A 16,649-nucleotide genomic window follows, 5' to 3' on the forward strand; every position below is an offset into this window, starting at 1 on the left:
AATTTGTTAAAAATGGGTGAAAGATTTTTATCGAACCCGGAAGTTAATTTTTCAAGATTTGCACGATCAATCTTGAAAATGTAGATAACATTATGTAACATAAATGCGTATGATCTCTTCTTTGAATATAATCGTCAAATTAATACCGTCAAATTTGAAATAGTACGTGCTTATTTAACCGTTTATTCGAAACGCAATAAAAATTGATAGATATTAATTACTCAATTATACAGCTTCGTTAATTATAGATCCGCTCCTGACAGGGGCGAAAAGAGAATGGGAGAAATAGAAGGGTAAGGAAGGAGAAAGAGAAGGCTGGGGGAGATAGAAAGACGGTTTCCATGGAAACGCGGAAGGAGGCTCTCCACCTTCCGCGGGAGCAGGACTCTCGGCTTGTCTCAGACCGCGATAAGAATTTTTAGGCACGACCAAAGCGGTGACTTACGCATTTGATGTCGCAAAAGGTGTCGCCGTAAATGTCCGCGAAAAAAATTTGCGATATATTTCGACCACATTGCGATCACACTTCCGAAGTCGAATTTGAAAGAACATGACGGAAAAATTTCAGTTTATATATTCATATGTAGACATTTGAAGTGAAGCAAATAGAAAAAAAAAATCTGCTTTTCGTTTATTTTCTATACGAGAGAATCCACCCTGAATTTTTCACGCGAGATTCTCGGAAATTTCTTGTAAAATATTACCACATTGCGTATCATCAGATATCCCCTTGCGAGGCTTCCACGTTTCGTATGCAAACACGTTAACGTACGCGCAAACATGCGCCTCGCATAAATCCTGTTCCTGGCCGCATCACTGACGTCGTATCATGATGATGAATTTCGGCAACGACCGTATTTACATTATTAGTTAAACTCGTGTGCAGCTGCCAGCCGCACAGATCGCGCGCGCACTTCCGAGACGTGAACGCCGTTGCAGTCGTAATCGCGTTAGACCGACGCTTATGAAGTTCTCGCATGAAACTCACGAAACTTCGGATGCATCTTCGTCCGGAAACGCGCGCAGAATGATAAAATATGAAAGGAAGACGGCTGTCTAGACGCGTGAAAGCGGAGGCTGTAAAACGTATACGGTCGGCTTCGCCAACCGTTATTGTTAATCGAACTTCGTAGTTTTAAGAACCTTTATCGTTAAAACTGACCGTAAACTTCTTTATTATAAAGTATAGTGTAAAATTGAAAACTCTGGATGGGTATTAAAATTTTATTTTTCGTTTGTGCTATTATGATGCTTATCTTTTAATAAGAAAAAAAAAGCGAACAAATGGTATCACTAAAAATGTAATCAGCTAATAATTAATCAAGGCTACTCACAATCGATTCGATAGATTGAATCACGCTAACCCTAAAAAAAAATACGTTTATCTCCACTTATGCAGTATCCACTTATGATGATGCGGAAATGAAAATTTTTCAATTCTGAGTTATCTCTTCCTATAGATCGCTTAAATGCATCATGAGATTAATATCGCCGTTTATCGACGCAACTCGTTGATTCTGCGCGAAACTACTAATAAAAATATCAATAACCCTATCCCCGACTAATCGGATGAGCGCGATAAATGTTCGAGAGAGATAGATAATAAATCGCGCGCACCGATAATAGGATCTTTTACGGTAATAGCGCGCGCGCGCGCGCGCGCGTGTGCGTGTGTGTGTGTGTATGCGTGTGCGTCGGTTTATTACGCGAGATAACATCGCTCATTGTCCCTTTAATAAACGGCCGGAATGGTCTCTCGACGACCAAGAAGAAGCGGCTACCGTTGGCGGCTCCTGACGAGGATCGCGACTTCTGCATGCTTCGATCGCCCGGAATAACTCGAAAGCGTCCTGGAGGCGAGTGATTTACGCTAGTTAATCCGCGACGGGCGTACCGCGATATGAAATTGGATTTCTCGTTTCACCTCGCGCATAAATTCGCGAGATGATTCTACCGCGGCGTCGAGGCCGCGAGGCCGAGTTCGTTTCGAATCTAGATTGCTCTGAGGTTTGAGGTATAGTCTTATCGCGACGCGCGATCTGCGTGTCATAGCGAACAAGAAAAGAATATAGCAGAAATTAGCAATAAAATATAGCCGTAGTGGTTGTGGAAACAAAGTAATAAGATATATGTAATAAAAGAGGTGAGATGTGTGTATGTGCACACGATTATCTTCTTTATAAGAAACGTAAATGTAAAAAAGTCTATTTTTTAATAAAAAAATATAAATCTATATAAATCCCCCTTATATCTTAAATCCCCTTTACAGAATCCCTTTACATTATCGTTAATCGTGGCGTGAATAATCGCTGTATCGAGTGTGGGACACAATAAAGTCGCTGTCGGCTCGTCGCCGTGCTGCGCCGAGGACCTCCTAATGACTCGTGTAAATAGGCTTTTCCTGGTAAACGGAAGGTGGGATCACGCGAGAAGCGACATGCAACGACGGTCTCTCGAGCGGCCTCCGGTCACGTGTCGACGGAAACGAACTCGCCTGTGGGTGAGAGGGAAATTAAGATCAGGCAGGGAAATTGTGCGGCGAGCGGAAATCTGACCGGTGTGACGCGGGGAGGAGCGAGGAAAGGGGGATTGTTTGCAGTCCGCCGAGGGGAAACCCTTTCCTTCTGGAAATGAATGGCGAGAGAACCGTCGGGTCGTCGCGAGTGAAACTCACGACGAGAGCTGACGCGTGACTTCGACGCGTTTTCGACGGAGGCTGTTGTTGCGACACAAGAGAAAAAGTGTTTCTTCAACGACACAGCGAAAAGTGTCTTCTTGAAGGCAGATTTTTAATCTAACGAGGGTGCTTGCGGTACTCTCTTCTGTCAATGTTTGTATTAATGGATTGACTTAATTGATCGAATTCAGTATATAATACGCTTGTTAAATATTAAAAGATGAAATTTGAACCAATAACTTGAGTCAAATAACATTTTGCTATTTTAAATTGCCATATATGTGTGTCAAAATTTATTATTTTAATACGAAACAATATTATTTTAACTCCGTTGATTTAGTTGAATTAACATTATTTCAGTTACTAACGACATATTGAGTAGGAACAGTGGCGACTAATAGAAATGGTTAAAAATGACTCAAATTGAGTATAATTTAACACTACAAATTTAACAGTGTATATATCTGTCATATCATCTTACAGTTTTAGTAACTATCATATAAAAAACTCATAAATATGCAGAATCCTGATTAATTAGAACATTAAAAATAGAATGTTCTGGACCGGTCCTTCAAAACTGCTGTCTCAAATAAACGGTTGCTCTAATTAATCAATGACCCAAGTAAACGATATATTCACTACTTATCTCTATCAGCAATACGCATGAACCTTTTGCTTTTTTAAACAATAGAACTACTATCGAGCGGAATAGCTTGTCATTAGTGAGAAAGTTAATGAGAAAGAACAAATTAGGCGTGTCACGATGTGATAAAGAGTTGAGGCGTGACTTCAACGCGTTTACCGTGGCAGTCATTACGAAAGAGGGCGAGAAGTATCGTTCGAAAGGCAAGTCTTTGAGTCGAACGAGCGCGCCCGTGGTGTTTCTTTTCAAGAAACTTTTCCTCGGAAAAATTCGGGGAGAGAGGAAACTTTTTTAAATATAGTTCACAGGATCGGACAACTTATCCACGCGTGATCGTTTTCAGAAATACGGGATGAAAAAGTTAACAGGCGCGAGCAACTCTTGCTCGCCTCATAGGCGCAACGAAGGGGATAACAACGTGACTTCGACGCGATTTCCTGGAAGCCATTACGAAATAGGGCGCATTTTCCTGAAGTCGGGTCTTTGACTGGGTCTAACGCAATGTTTCTCTTCAAGAATATTTTTCCTCTAGAATTTCTCGAGCAGAAATAAGTCTTTATAGTTTTCGTCCTCATTTATTCTGAGTTTAAAGGACCAATAAGATATATAATTTTGCATAAAAAGATGATATTTTAATTTAACAATCTTGCTAAAGCGGAATAATTTAGATTACTCGAGCTCTTTAGATAAAAATGATCAACAGTGATAGAGATCAGCGTAAAGTCGCCTTAGAAATCGGAGTAATAAACGAAAACGGCCTTAATTCACGGCTGTAAAAATGCTGTAAAAAAAACTGATTTAAAAAATCAGACCGGTCTGCGATCAGAAATTCGCAAGCGTCAAGAACGAGTGGATAATCCCACGCGAGTTTCACAGTTCATTGATAACGGCCGTTAAAGACAGGCTCGGCCCACGTTCGCGGGCAACTCCTGTCTCAACACTCCAACAGAGTAAATCTTCCTCGGTATCCGTCGAGCAGGCCTGTCTACCGTACCCGCTATCTTGCCACCACCTCCTCCTAACCAGCTCGTCCATGCCATTTTCAGCCGGTGCAACAACGGTGCGGTTTGTCTACTCGCCGTCGCCAATGGCGGCCACGAGAAGCATTCGCGCCCCGAGCGGAGATCATTCTGTTCCCTCGCGCGCTATATCGTTATCGCGCCACAATTTGCGCTCTCACAAAGCGAAAGGTATGACAGGAACGTCCCCTGGAGGCAGGCAGCTGCTGCAGGACGAACACCGCATCCGGTTCTTCTTCGCATTCGTGTTCTTCTCGCGCAGAATTATCCTTGCGATGCGAAAGTATAAGGTATCCGAGGATCCGCGCCTTTTCAAGCTCTTTTAATTACGACTCGTGCTTTAATAAGGCAAAAGTTAACGTCGCGAATTTGAACAATAGCCATTTGATTTTATTCCATTCGTTTCACATGCATGATTTGACATTGCTCTCTCTCTCTCTCTCTCTCTCTCTCTCTCTCTCTCTCTCTCTCTCTCTCTCTCTCTCTCTCTCTCTCTCTCTCTCTCTCTCTCCCTCCCTCCCTCCCTCTCTGCGTTTCAATAAATTGTATATCGGCGATTTTATCTCAAATTTATTACAAACGACTTTTTCGATCCTTTTGATGCTGGCGAAACATTTGACTGGAATTTATCGTAAGAGGAATTTCCAAATCGCGTCTGCACTCACCGCCCACGCGGAAATACGAGCGAGTTGCACTTGTCGCGCATTGAGCTCGCGGATTCGTATTTCATACGTCACTGGCAGTTACAGACCCGAGGCAGTCGAACGTGCCACGATCTGGTTATTCTAGTTAACATCACTGGCGCACGAAGCTCCTTTCGCCTACGTTGCACGCGTTCGTGTTTCTCCTCGTGTGTGCATCTGCGAATTTAAATACTCGCAACAGCCAGAATATAGATAGTAGATACCACGAAAGATCTCGTTTTCATAAACAATTAGCAATGCAAATTTCTCGATATAAATTAAACATAGTTGTGTGGGAGTTAACTACCACAACCAATGCATCAAAAAATAGCATTCGCTTTCTCCGAAGCATAAAAAATGCTCTGAAAAATATATTGAGGAATATCTATATCTAGTTTAATATAACGATTTTGAGAGGCATAAATACACAGATTTTTTATGTTTAAAAACAAAATACATTTTTTTGAAAATTTAGTGAAAAAGCTTTACTAAAATGCTTCACTAATGCTTTACTAAAGCTTTACTGCTGCACAAAATCTTGATGAAACGTACTTCTTTAATAAATCTATCACATCACGTGTGTTGAACATTTATTAAAAGATTCACATATTTCAAATGAAAAGAATTATATATTTGAAACAACGTGTTCGCGGAAATAAAAGATGAATAAGTATATATTCGAAAATTTCAGGAGGACAGAATTAACGTACATATGTTTTATCACTGATTTATATAGTTGTTTCGTGTAACGACTCGGATTAGCCGCTGTCAGGAGAGAAGTGCCCGGTCTCGCAGATTTCTAACACATAAAAACGTGCACCACGAGCTATTCTCGGAAGTCGGGAGTAGTCGGCGAAAGACGGAAGAGGAGTGCGAGGGTAACGCGACCGAGGAAGAGAACTCGTGGATGTACACTGACTACACAGACGCGGGATGAAACGCGTCCGCTCTTCTTTGAGCCCTAACCGCCCCAGACATTCCACCGAGATGACTCCATGGGACCTCACCGCGTGCGCGCGCGCGTGTGTTCCCATATACACATCGCGTTGCAAGGGACACGGCGGCGCGGAGAAGAGAAACAGAGGAGTAGAGACGCCAGAAAGTGGACATTGTCCGGAATCGGCGGACATATAAGGACAGCCGCGGACCTTCGCGTCTGAAAAGGTAGCCCCTTGTATAGGGCATTCAGCAGAACGGGCTTCTTGTAAATCGCTTCGGGACGCGACGCGACGCGACGGTATGCCACTGTTGCAACGGATTGGAAGAGTGGATGGGAAGGTGGAGATTGGGGTGGTCTTGTAAAGGGTGGTAATACCTGTCGCATCCGTGAGACGCTCGTGAAGACCCATCGCGTAATTATCGATTGTTCTCTCGAGCTGAGAAATTTACATTCATGGAGTTATTCGATCGTAAATATGCCGGAATATGCAATATTCTTTTTGCGATTTATTGATGCGTTCGCTTAAAATGCATTGTTTGATACATTTATGTTGAAATTAGACAAGCTATTAGCCCCCAAGTTTGCTGTGACACAGTACGATAAATTATACGTTACTTTATATACCGTATATACGTGAGATTTTAACATCGAGCATCAGATTTGCACATTAACTATTTGCTTTAATCTTTGACTTTACATAAAATTCACAAATTACACAATATTTCGTTGTCATTAAAAAAAAGGAGATAACAAAAAAATTATAAAAGAGAAAAGAATAAAAAGCAAAGAATGCTGGAATCCAGTAAACACAATCATGAACAACCAAGTCTGAATCTCTCTCGTGTCACCTGCAAATATTCGCTTTTCAGCGCAGTCACCCATGTGACGTAGCTGATGCAGGAAAGCACATTCGCGTTACGTTGACCCTGGCGACGACGATGACGACAGCGTTGTATTTCTATCGTAGAAACACACATGCGTGATGCACACTGCGACGAGACGACAACGGAGATGTGTCCGGATGTTCGTCCGTGAAGATCGCGCGGAGCAAAAAGTCCTGGCAGACTAACTAGGAAACAAGAAGAGCTCGAGAAACTGCCGACAGGAAGCCGACCGTCTCCGACGCGCTCTATAGTATCCCGAAATACATTGCGCTAAAGACCAGACCAAGTCTCGAGACATCCAGAGATTGTTCGAGACGAACGTATTGCGAAATTTAAATAATAATAATTTTGCGACTATGAATACATTGATTTATAACAAAGTTACATGGCTAAAGATTTGAAAATAAGTATAAACTTTGATGTTAAACCAAAATTAGAATAAAAAGAAATTAAATTGAAGAAATTGAATTAAAATTTTGTATCATTAAGTACATACAGTATTACAGAATAATACAACAGAGTGAAATAATCTGTTACAATCACAAAAAATTAATTTAAAAGAATAAAAGATAAAATAATTTTCCAAATTCTCGATTTTTAGCATTTTTTTTTTTTTAGAAAAATGTTTACATTTTATAAAGTAATTGTATAGCAGAATTAATAAAATTACTGTAATGCGCTAAAATAAATCAGGATTTTCTTTATATACGTTTATATTACCTATACCAATTTCGGGGGAAATTGGCAAAATTTTTCTATACAAAGGCAATTACTTTCGCTTCAACGCTATGTAGTGGACAAACTCAACGCCCTAATCGACCGTATTCATTTAATCGAATTGATGTCAGTGGCAGATGTTAAACCGCGACGAAGCCAGATACGCAGCGACGGCTCCAGAAGAGCCGAACGAACCAAGTGGCAGTCAGCTGATTTTGACAGATCCCGTTTCAGCGAATGTGGGGGCGAATGTAAAAGGTCGGCCCCCCCACGATCACGGGGCACAATGAACTGTCGCCTGAGCGTCATTGTCAATTCCGCGGCGCACAGGGTCTCCCAATCCCAATTCTCCAAACCAGCGAACCGATATAATTGGTCGGACAGAAAAATCAGGAAGGTAACACGAATATTCGTGGTTTTGTTAGCTCTCCGGCGCGCTGATAAAGAATTGACTGTTGCACCCGCGACAAATCAAAGCGCGATACACGATTGTGTGGAAATAAAGAGAGTTTACGTAACAGCTATGCGAGAGGAATAATTTAGATGTCGATTTGTTCTTCGTGGATGAACAACAAAGCGTTTCGTTTCAAAGAAATTCTATCGTTCAACAAAATTTATACGCGCGGCGTTGTTCAAAACAAGATTACCTTTCCGATAATCAAATTTTCAGTTATTTCAAAGAAATATTTCCAATTAATAATAATCGACTATTTTATTTGTAACTTGTTTTATTATTCGTTGTGCGGTTGCACTTTCAAACCGCGAAAAATAAATGTTACAAAGATTGATCCTCATCAATCGATTAGTGAATTCTTGCGTGTCTAATCCATAAGTACGTTTATGATAATTTAAAACAAATTGGAAAGATTATCAATAAAATAGCAAATTGTTGTTAACAAATACAATTGATTAAATATATAAAAAAGGCAAATTTATGGACCAAGGAGATATCTTGCGTTTGGAAAACCCTGTCCACAGTTGCGTTTACAAATGATCGATCGATAGGGAGTCTCCTTGTGTGTGCTCTCGTATGCCTTTTCAAATCGCGGATATATTAATTCGAGAAGCCAGCTGTTGGGCCGATGAAATCAAATACAAGCAAGGTATGCCATTCAAATACATGGTATGGAAAAATGATTGTCGTAGGATGTAATCATAATCATGTGTTCGTACGAATCCTTTAAATTTTTTTTTGTGGCCGTAAAAAAACTCGCGTTTAAACATAAAGTTAAAATCATGAAATTCGTAATAAATAACTGTTTGCGACTTTCTGAAGACATGCTTAATGGATGAGCATTACATTTTGGTATATATACGATTATATACGAAACTTTATATTCAACTCTTTTTTGTATCTCTGATAATTAAATCAGTTTTGCAATTATTCGTACATTCTTTTATGTACGTTACAAGATAGCTTTTGATGTAATTCTAGTTTATCTTAATTTTAATAATAAATATCGATTTGCAGAAACAGACGAAGACTAAGTCAGTAATGTACGAAACGTCGTACGCAGCAACGTATAGAATCTACATCCGCTTGCGATTTAAGAATGGAAATAGGCGCGCGAAGTGCAACGTCTACATACATGTAAGTCCATTATATACGTGTATTAGGTTCAAAATATGTGCAATTTGAGAATAGTTTCAAATAACTCACCCTGTTGGGCTGTACGTGCCAGCTACGCCTTTTCCCGTGTCTCTGTATGCCGTCCTCTGCGATGGTTAGGTCGGCCCTGCTGCCGACCAAACAACCCCCCGTATCGTATTGGCCAACCAGAAGCCTCAATCGATTTCCTGGACAGATGCCCTAGGGAAAAAAAAGTACAATAACGTAACAACAGTTCGGCTCCGACGCTTCGCACGAATAAATTTTTAATCGCGTATATTCTGTCATTATATATATATACTGAACAAAATTCAACGCACTTTTTCCTTATAGATAAGAATCCCATATTATTATACTTCCGGTATTTTAGTCCAATTACATATATTCAACAAATTTATATGTTTTTTATTTCTTACTTAACAAGAAGATGTTTAATTGAGTTAAAAATTAGAGTTCCTTTAATCGCGAACCTTTCAAAAGTCAGATAAAAATAAATTCTGATTATTGTTACTTATAACCTGTTATATTTTTATTTATCTGTTTTTAACTTTTACATTCGCCTAGTATTTTTTCTCTGAAAATACGCGATATAGCTTTTCGGTCCACTCGCATGCATCGGGGAGGACCCTTGAGCGAGAGCAAGCCCCAATTAGGCATCTGTGAATGCGTCGCCAGTTTGTGTAATTTCGTGAGATCGAGACGAAAATAAACGTTACATCCTCCGTTGCGCCGCGCCTTGAGGAACGAGGGTTGCCACCGAGTGATGCATGCCGCGTAACTCATTCGTTTATCTCGAGTACTACGAAGTTGTAACTCGTAAATCTCGAGAGGTATGCATTTTCGGCGAAATGGCACTAATGTCGCCAACACGTTAAGATCTTCGGATTTGGTAATGCTTGTCGAGACTCCTGATGAGGTTTCCTACAAATTTTTCAGCAGAAAAAAAACGCGAGGAAAAACATGCAAGAAATATAAAGAATATGAATCTCTGCGAGTTGTCTATTTTTTATTTCGCGAATCAGCAATTCGTTATGCTTGTAAAGCGAGTTTCCATCACAATCTTTTCGTAAATTGAGCATTATTGGTCTTTACGATATTTCCATCAAATGCAATCGAAGCAGAAGCGTTGATATAACTGATATTGATAGAATCAAAGTTTAATTCTAATTAAGCTTTCACGATCGAGTGGCGAATTTCTCGCTAAAAAGGACCCGACTCCCCAATTCACCAATAGGTCGCGGAAATTATATCCGTTGTAGACCCACAAACCGCTGATACGACCGATAGCTCTAAGCGATAGTCTATTCCGACGACGTCAGAAGTTCTCAGTTTCCAATAAAGATCCAAGAGACCGTATCATTCAATCATCCTCTACCCACGTCACATTGCCTTTACTCTCAATTACCGCCGTACACATATATCGAAACGGATCGTACGTCTGTCGGTGATAACAACGACGAGCCGAGTGTTTCGGCAAACGAAAATCATTTCAGGAAAAGTGGTTCGATCAAATCGACGAGTGCAGCGAGGAGATTGCCCGACGACCCCGATTCGAGGGCCGACATATGTGTTACATCGAACGCGGAGATGACCTCGCGAAGTTTTCAAAACATTAACCGCGATACAGAAGAATCAATTAGTCAGTTTGAAAATTGAATTAATCATTATACGAAGCGTTTAACGTCAGTTCAAATTTTTTTAGTATAGTTTCAAAGACAATTATGTGTTTTCTTTATCGCGAATCGTTGCAAATCTTTATGTCTAAATAATGAGTTTTCTTTCTGTTTTCAAGAGTACTGCTCAGTTAGTAATGCAAAACTGTTTACGATGCCTGGTATCGCAGACATCTGAGACTGCTAAATCGAAGGTAATTGCAATGCACGATCGTTAGTCCCATTTCCGCGATAATAACGTTGCCTCGGCATACCTCGCGAACCTCCGGGGCCGCTCTGGTGCATCGGCTCTTATGCATTATACAGATGTGCATAAGCCGAGGCATAAGCAGCCTCGTGCACGCGAAGCACTTGTACGTAGAAGCTGACGACAGCTTTGTTGCCGCTGGAGATAAACTCGCTTTCTTTTGATTGAAGCCGTCGAGAATGAAATATAAAATTAAGGGAACGAAACATTAATAGCGCAAGATAATAATGCGGAAGATGTTTTGGACAACGGAGTTATATGTTATTCAAAATAAAAAAACAGACGTGTAATAAGTAATAAATATAATAAAAATAAAACTCATAAAAAATCAGATTTTTAATCTAAAAATATATGCTCTGAATCTTTATTATGAATTTGCATTCAACAAGCGGAGAAATCACACAAGCGAGATAGAAAATTATGAAATTAAAGCGGAATGAAACAATTATTAAATTGGCACAGACAGAAAGTACACACACTGGACTTTTATTACTTAACACAATTGAGGATTTTGGGTTAATAACAAATTCTCTGGCAGATTTTACGCGCTTGCAATTGAATTGCGGCAGCTTCATTGACAAAATTTACATTGACAAAATTATATACATGTAATTTGGGAGAAATTTCTTTTGTTTCTTGTTCTCTCGTTTCCACCTTTCTAATTGAACGAGCGTATTGGCGATTCTTAATAATTAATAATCACGTCTGTGCACAGTCATGTCTGCATGGCATCAGCCCGAAGGCGGAGCTCACGAAGCTAGAGCATCGCAGTCGAGCGTCCTATTTTCGCGATAATAACGCCTCTCTCGGGAAAGAAAGAGAGAGAGAGAAAGACAGTCTCGTTCTGGATCTGGTCTTATGCCTCATGTATTACAAAGTCGCGCATAGATAATACGAGTTAGTAACGTATGTGGAAGTACCCGACGCGTGCTCTTCGTTAGTACGACGGATAAACTCCATTAGAACGTAATAGAACGAGGAGAGACACGGCTAATGGGAGACACAAGCCGGAATTCCGAAACACGAGAGGAAGTTTCATATGCGTATTACACAGTCGCATAATACGCGTTTTCGATTAGCGGAAAATGTAATTGGAAAATGTAATCGGATAGAATTTCGATATTTACGGACGGAGTCGCGAGATATGGAGATAAGGTAAAACCGACGAGTTGATCATCTTTAGAATTGATATACTCTTTATTGATAAAATTGATTACTTTATTGTAACCCACAGATAAATTTATTCGGGATAGAAGCTCGCGGAACTTATATAAGAATTTTCTACGCTATTTCATCAAGATCTCGAGCTTTCGAGGGTTCTATTTAAGAGAAATCCGTAGATATAAATTTTATATTTTTTAAAATAACTACCTGTCGACCTCGCAGAGCGCACAACCACCATCCCTCAAGACCAGCAGTGTTCTGCTCCAGCACGGTGAGGACGTCGCCTTTTCGAAAAGCCAGCTCGTCCGGCGCCTCGGCGATATTGTCGTACAGAGCTCGCGCTTTCACGCATTTCTGCTGCAACACATAAAAAAAAAAAAAAAATACTATGAAGACAGAAAGTACAGATGGAATACAACAATGGAAGTTGATGGAAAAGATACCGTCGAGTGAAATAAAATGGAGAGATTTACGGTACGTCCGCGATTTTAGTCTTTTATTATTAGCAATTGTCAATAAATCAATATTTCTAATATCATTTGTGTCTCGATCGTCTCTGTGCAAAAACCGTGTGCGACAAGTTCCACCGAGAGAGCATCGCGATTCCCTCGCCAACGTCTCTCCACTCAGCGCTCGCGACAAACGCCGCGATATCCGCTCGTGAACACACCCCGCGTGCGTCTCTTGACTCGACACTTTCGACACGGCCGGCGCGGCGGCGGACGTGCGATACCGTATTGCGGGCAGATGGCACGTCGTCGTATCGGTGCCGCAGAAGCAATTGGTTTCATTCGAAAAGTCAACGAGCCGGTGGTTTCCAGGCGCGCGCCAATTGGGCACGCAATATATAGCAGACGCAGCCGCGCCGCCTCGGCTCGCACAGAGTGCGCCCTTTGGCCAATTTAAATCCATAAAATCCTAGCACCACATCCCACCCCTCCGCTCTCGTCCATCTGTCGCGTCTATTTCGAGAGACGGCGACGGCGGCGAGATCTCGTCTGTCCCGGCGTTGTTCCGCCCGCCCGAGAAGAGACGTAACGATCACTTAAACGGCGATCACGTCCCCGAAGTGCAGCGCGCGATAGATGTGTGTTTTACGAGGAAGCTGCTGCGACGAGATCTGCCCGTCGCGGTCGTCTGCAATGTCCTCCCTCTCAAACGGGCTCAATTGAAGCGCCTTGGATGACGCTGTCGACCGCGTGCGCTCTCTCTCTCTCTCTCTCTCTCTCTCTCTCTCTCTCCTCATCTCTTTGCTTTTTTTCTCGTCCACTCGCCTCATCGCTATGGCAAACGATGATGTCATACGCGATCTTCGGCAAAGTTCCGGCGCGGCGACGTCGCTACGGAATTAACGCGTCGCTACGATCATTAGCGCGGGTGCTTCTATTAAATGTAATTGCCTGCACTTCCATGAAGACCGTGCGGAAAATCGAGCTCTCGCGGTGGCGATAATTCGTTCTAACGCGGTGCATTTAAGCGAAAGGGAGATATGCATGCTCGTGTTCGGGGAGAAATTTTATGGGAAAGGAAGTTGTTCGTGTAATTAATTAAATATTAGAAATAAGAGAGAGAAATATTTAGAGGAGAGAAAGTTGGTAAAAGTTTTGATATAATAACAATGATTGAAGCAGAAAGATAGAATTTAACTTTCTTGAATAAACTAAGATACAATTTTATTCACTGATAATAAATCGATCAATTCATTCATTCATAACAAAGTTCATTCTTATTCTATTTTTATTTATGGTCTCGCTTTGATAAACAATTCAAAACAAGACAGGAATAAAGCAGTGCTGTAAATAGAAACTCAATTTTCTATGCAAAGTGTCTCTTAATAAGTCCTAAATTAAATATCTTTTAATACTAATTAAAGTTTCAAATATTTGAAGATGCGTATACCACGTCGTCTTTAAATGAATAAAAGTTTAAAGAAGAATTAAAAAATTTATTTAAAATAAATTTCTCAAATTTTCCATGAAATAAACAAAATTCGCTTTCTCTTTTTAAAGAATAATTCATAAGATTTAAGATGTTAATTTTTACCTGGGTATTTTAACAAGTCTTTCTCCAGCTTATTTTTCAAAAACGATTTTTCTTAGATAATAGTCATGCTAGTCCTTCCGTTCCAATCGGAGGGATAGGCCTACCCTATCTGCGTATCTATCAGTACCTACGCGTGTGAAGTCTATCTCTATCTCTCGTCTATATCTCTTTATCCGTATTGATATTTCAAGTTCATTGTATGTGGACCGAATACCTATATATCGATTCTATTTTTGGAGCCATCACAGGTTGTACGCTGTGAACGCGATGGAAAGCCCGTCAAGAATGCAGTTCGCGAAAGGACTCGTTGCCATAAAAGGACGCTCGTCCGTGGTGAACATTAAAGCCAGACGCGCAGGTACAATATGCACTTACGACCTTTGCACTGACAAGTTTCTCCCAGGCACAGTTGCGCCTGGCCAAAGCGCTCAAAGATTGAGGTAGTCTACATCAGATTTTATGGAACAATGTCTTTTTTGTAATCTACTAAGGAGTATGTCTAGTTTGTTTTAAATTAATAACATACCGCATACTGTTTTCGATTGTAGAAGACAGATTTTATATGTGTAAAGTATAAAATATAGTATATAATATAAAATACACTTTAAAGGAGAAACTTTATATATCTTAATAGAATTTTATATTAAAGTAGAATTGATAAAAAAAACGTGTAATATATATATTCTTTATTTAATATATTTCATTTAAAAAAAGATTTTATAATAAATTTTTTTTCACTTTATAGAATTTTATCTCAAATTTTTATATAAAGTAAATAAAGTCATAAAATTTAAAACTAGAATTCTCACAAAATTTGGTAAAGAGAAAAACTCGACTTTAATTTTATCTTCGACATATAATTGTACTTTATTGGTGTAAAATATTGTAATAAAACGTTAATATTAATCAAATTTTTAACTCGCTGACACTGCACATTCAAAATTTCATTTTGATGACAGTGCAGACTGAAATCAAAAGCGACGAGCGTTGGATAGGCTGCGTATAAAATTCTGGTCGAAAAGGGTGGCCAGTGCTATCGGAGGCTGTATTTACGCAGCCTTCCTATTGTTTGGAGTAAAAAAGAGCATCTGCGTTTGTCATTGTTGAATCAAGAGAACACTCCGAAACGAAGTCAAAATGGTTATTCACGGTTACACGTAATAAAGTTTCGAATGCGTCGCGGGAAATGCAATTAATTGCTTTCGCTACGCATTCTTTCTCCGAGTCTTTCATTTAACTGATCGATACCGGAGGCTTAAAAGTGATCGCTCAATGATTCACGCACGACTAACTCGATTCATCAAGCCGTTTTATCGAGGGAGAAGCACGCTTCGCCGTTCGTGTTAGCTCCTTTGCATAATCCCATCGATAGGAATAATCACATCTATTCGATTGGAAGGGACCGAGCTGACAGGATCGAAATTGGATCGAATTACGATCGACGCTACGCGCAAACGTTACGTTTATCGCTGAAAAAACTTACTATTTAAAGACATTAAATTAGCGTGTATATATAAATACACTCATTTAAATTATGAAACAAATTACAAAAGTGCACAAATCAAAAAGATTTATGAATTTCTAAATTCAAGCAATATTAAAGTATACACATTTTTTGCATTTCTTTGATTTCACTTAATTACATATACTGTATTTTATTTGAATGATTATATAGAAACCTAAAGAATATGCCAAGAACGGAAGAGCATTAATGAGACGGCACATCAAATTTTTCGATACAGTTTTTAATGACGATCCATTTTGAAATTTAAATTAGAAAGGGTATTTACTAGCCCGCATCTCCCTGCACGCGTACGCAATCCGAACACGTGCATCATAGGTAAGTAGCCCTATACAAATACCATGTTCAACGGAGCATGTTTTGCGGAGGGTTAAAACCGCTTTGTAGACACGTGCCGTTTCAGAAGGAGATGAAGTATCGTTCCGGTTACGTGGCTCCGATTTTTTTTACTACCGGCATTACTGGTTATTGTAAGTTCGCCAACAATGAGTTAATGTGTTCGCTGACTGCACAGAAATACTTTCAACGTTATTACAATGAATTGCTGTCTTGTAAACACAAATAATATAAAATGTTAGACATTATTGCTCGTTATTACTCTAACGAGAAATATTTGTGACACATTTTTGGAACTACTTATCGGAGTAACATACCGGAATCATTTCTGATGTTGTTGATTCCTCTGGGAAATTAATCTCTTTAAATTTTTCATCTTAAATTTAGGAACTAATTTTGTTTAAATATTATTATATTATTAGTAGATATATACAAGTTCCTAAAATTTTTTTCAACTTATGATAATTTGCCGCGGTGCTCTGTATAAAATTT

The 16,649-nt window shown here is 39.8% G+C and overlaps 1 protein-coding gene across 2 annotated transcripts in view; it reads right to left on the reverse strand.

Moving 5' to 3' along the window:
• Window positions 1-16,649, reverse strand: part of P130cas (Serine_rich_CAS and FAT-like_CAS_C domain-containing protein p130CAS) — a 62,377-nt gene that overhangs the window by 13,171 nt on the left and 32,557 nt on the right. The window contains exons 2-3 of one of the 2 annotated variants that reach the window (XM_077423621.1): window positions 12,464-12,610; window positions 9,224-9,373 (exon numbers count right to left, since the gene is read on the reverse strand). In XM_077423621.1, the coding sequence (XP_077279747.1) occupies window positions 9,224-9,373; window positions 12,464-12,610 (297 nt within the window). Of the gene's footprint in view, window positions 1-9,223; window positions 9,374-12,463; window positions 12,614-16,649 lie in introns of both variants that reach the window. The other variant, XM_077423620.1, reaches the window with a different exon arrangement.

This window comes from Temnothorax americanus, unplaced genomic scaffold, assembly GCF_048541705.1.
Source record: "Temnothorax americanus isolate GAGA-0224 unplaced genomic scaffold, ASM4854170v1 Scaffold8, whole genome shotgun sequence".
Lineage (NCBI taxonomy): Eukaryota > Metazoa > Arthropoda > Insecta > Hymenoptera > Formicidae > Temnothorax > Temnothorax americanus.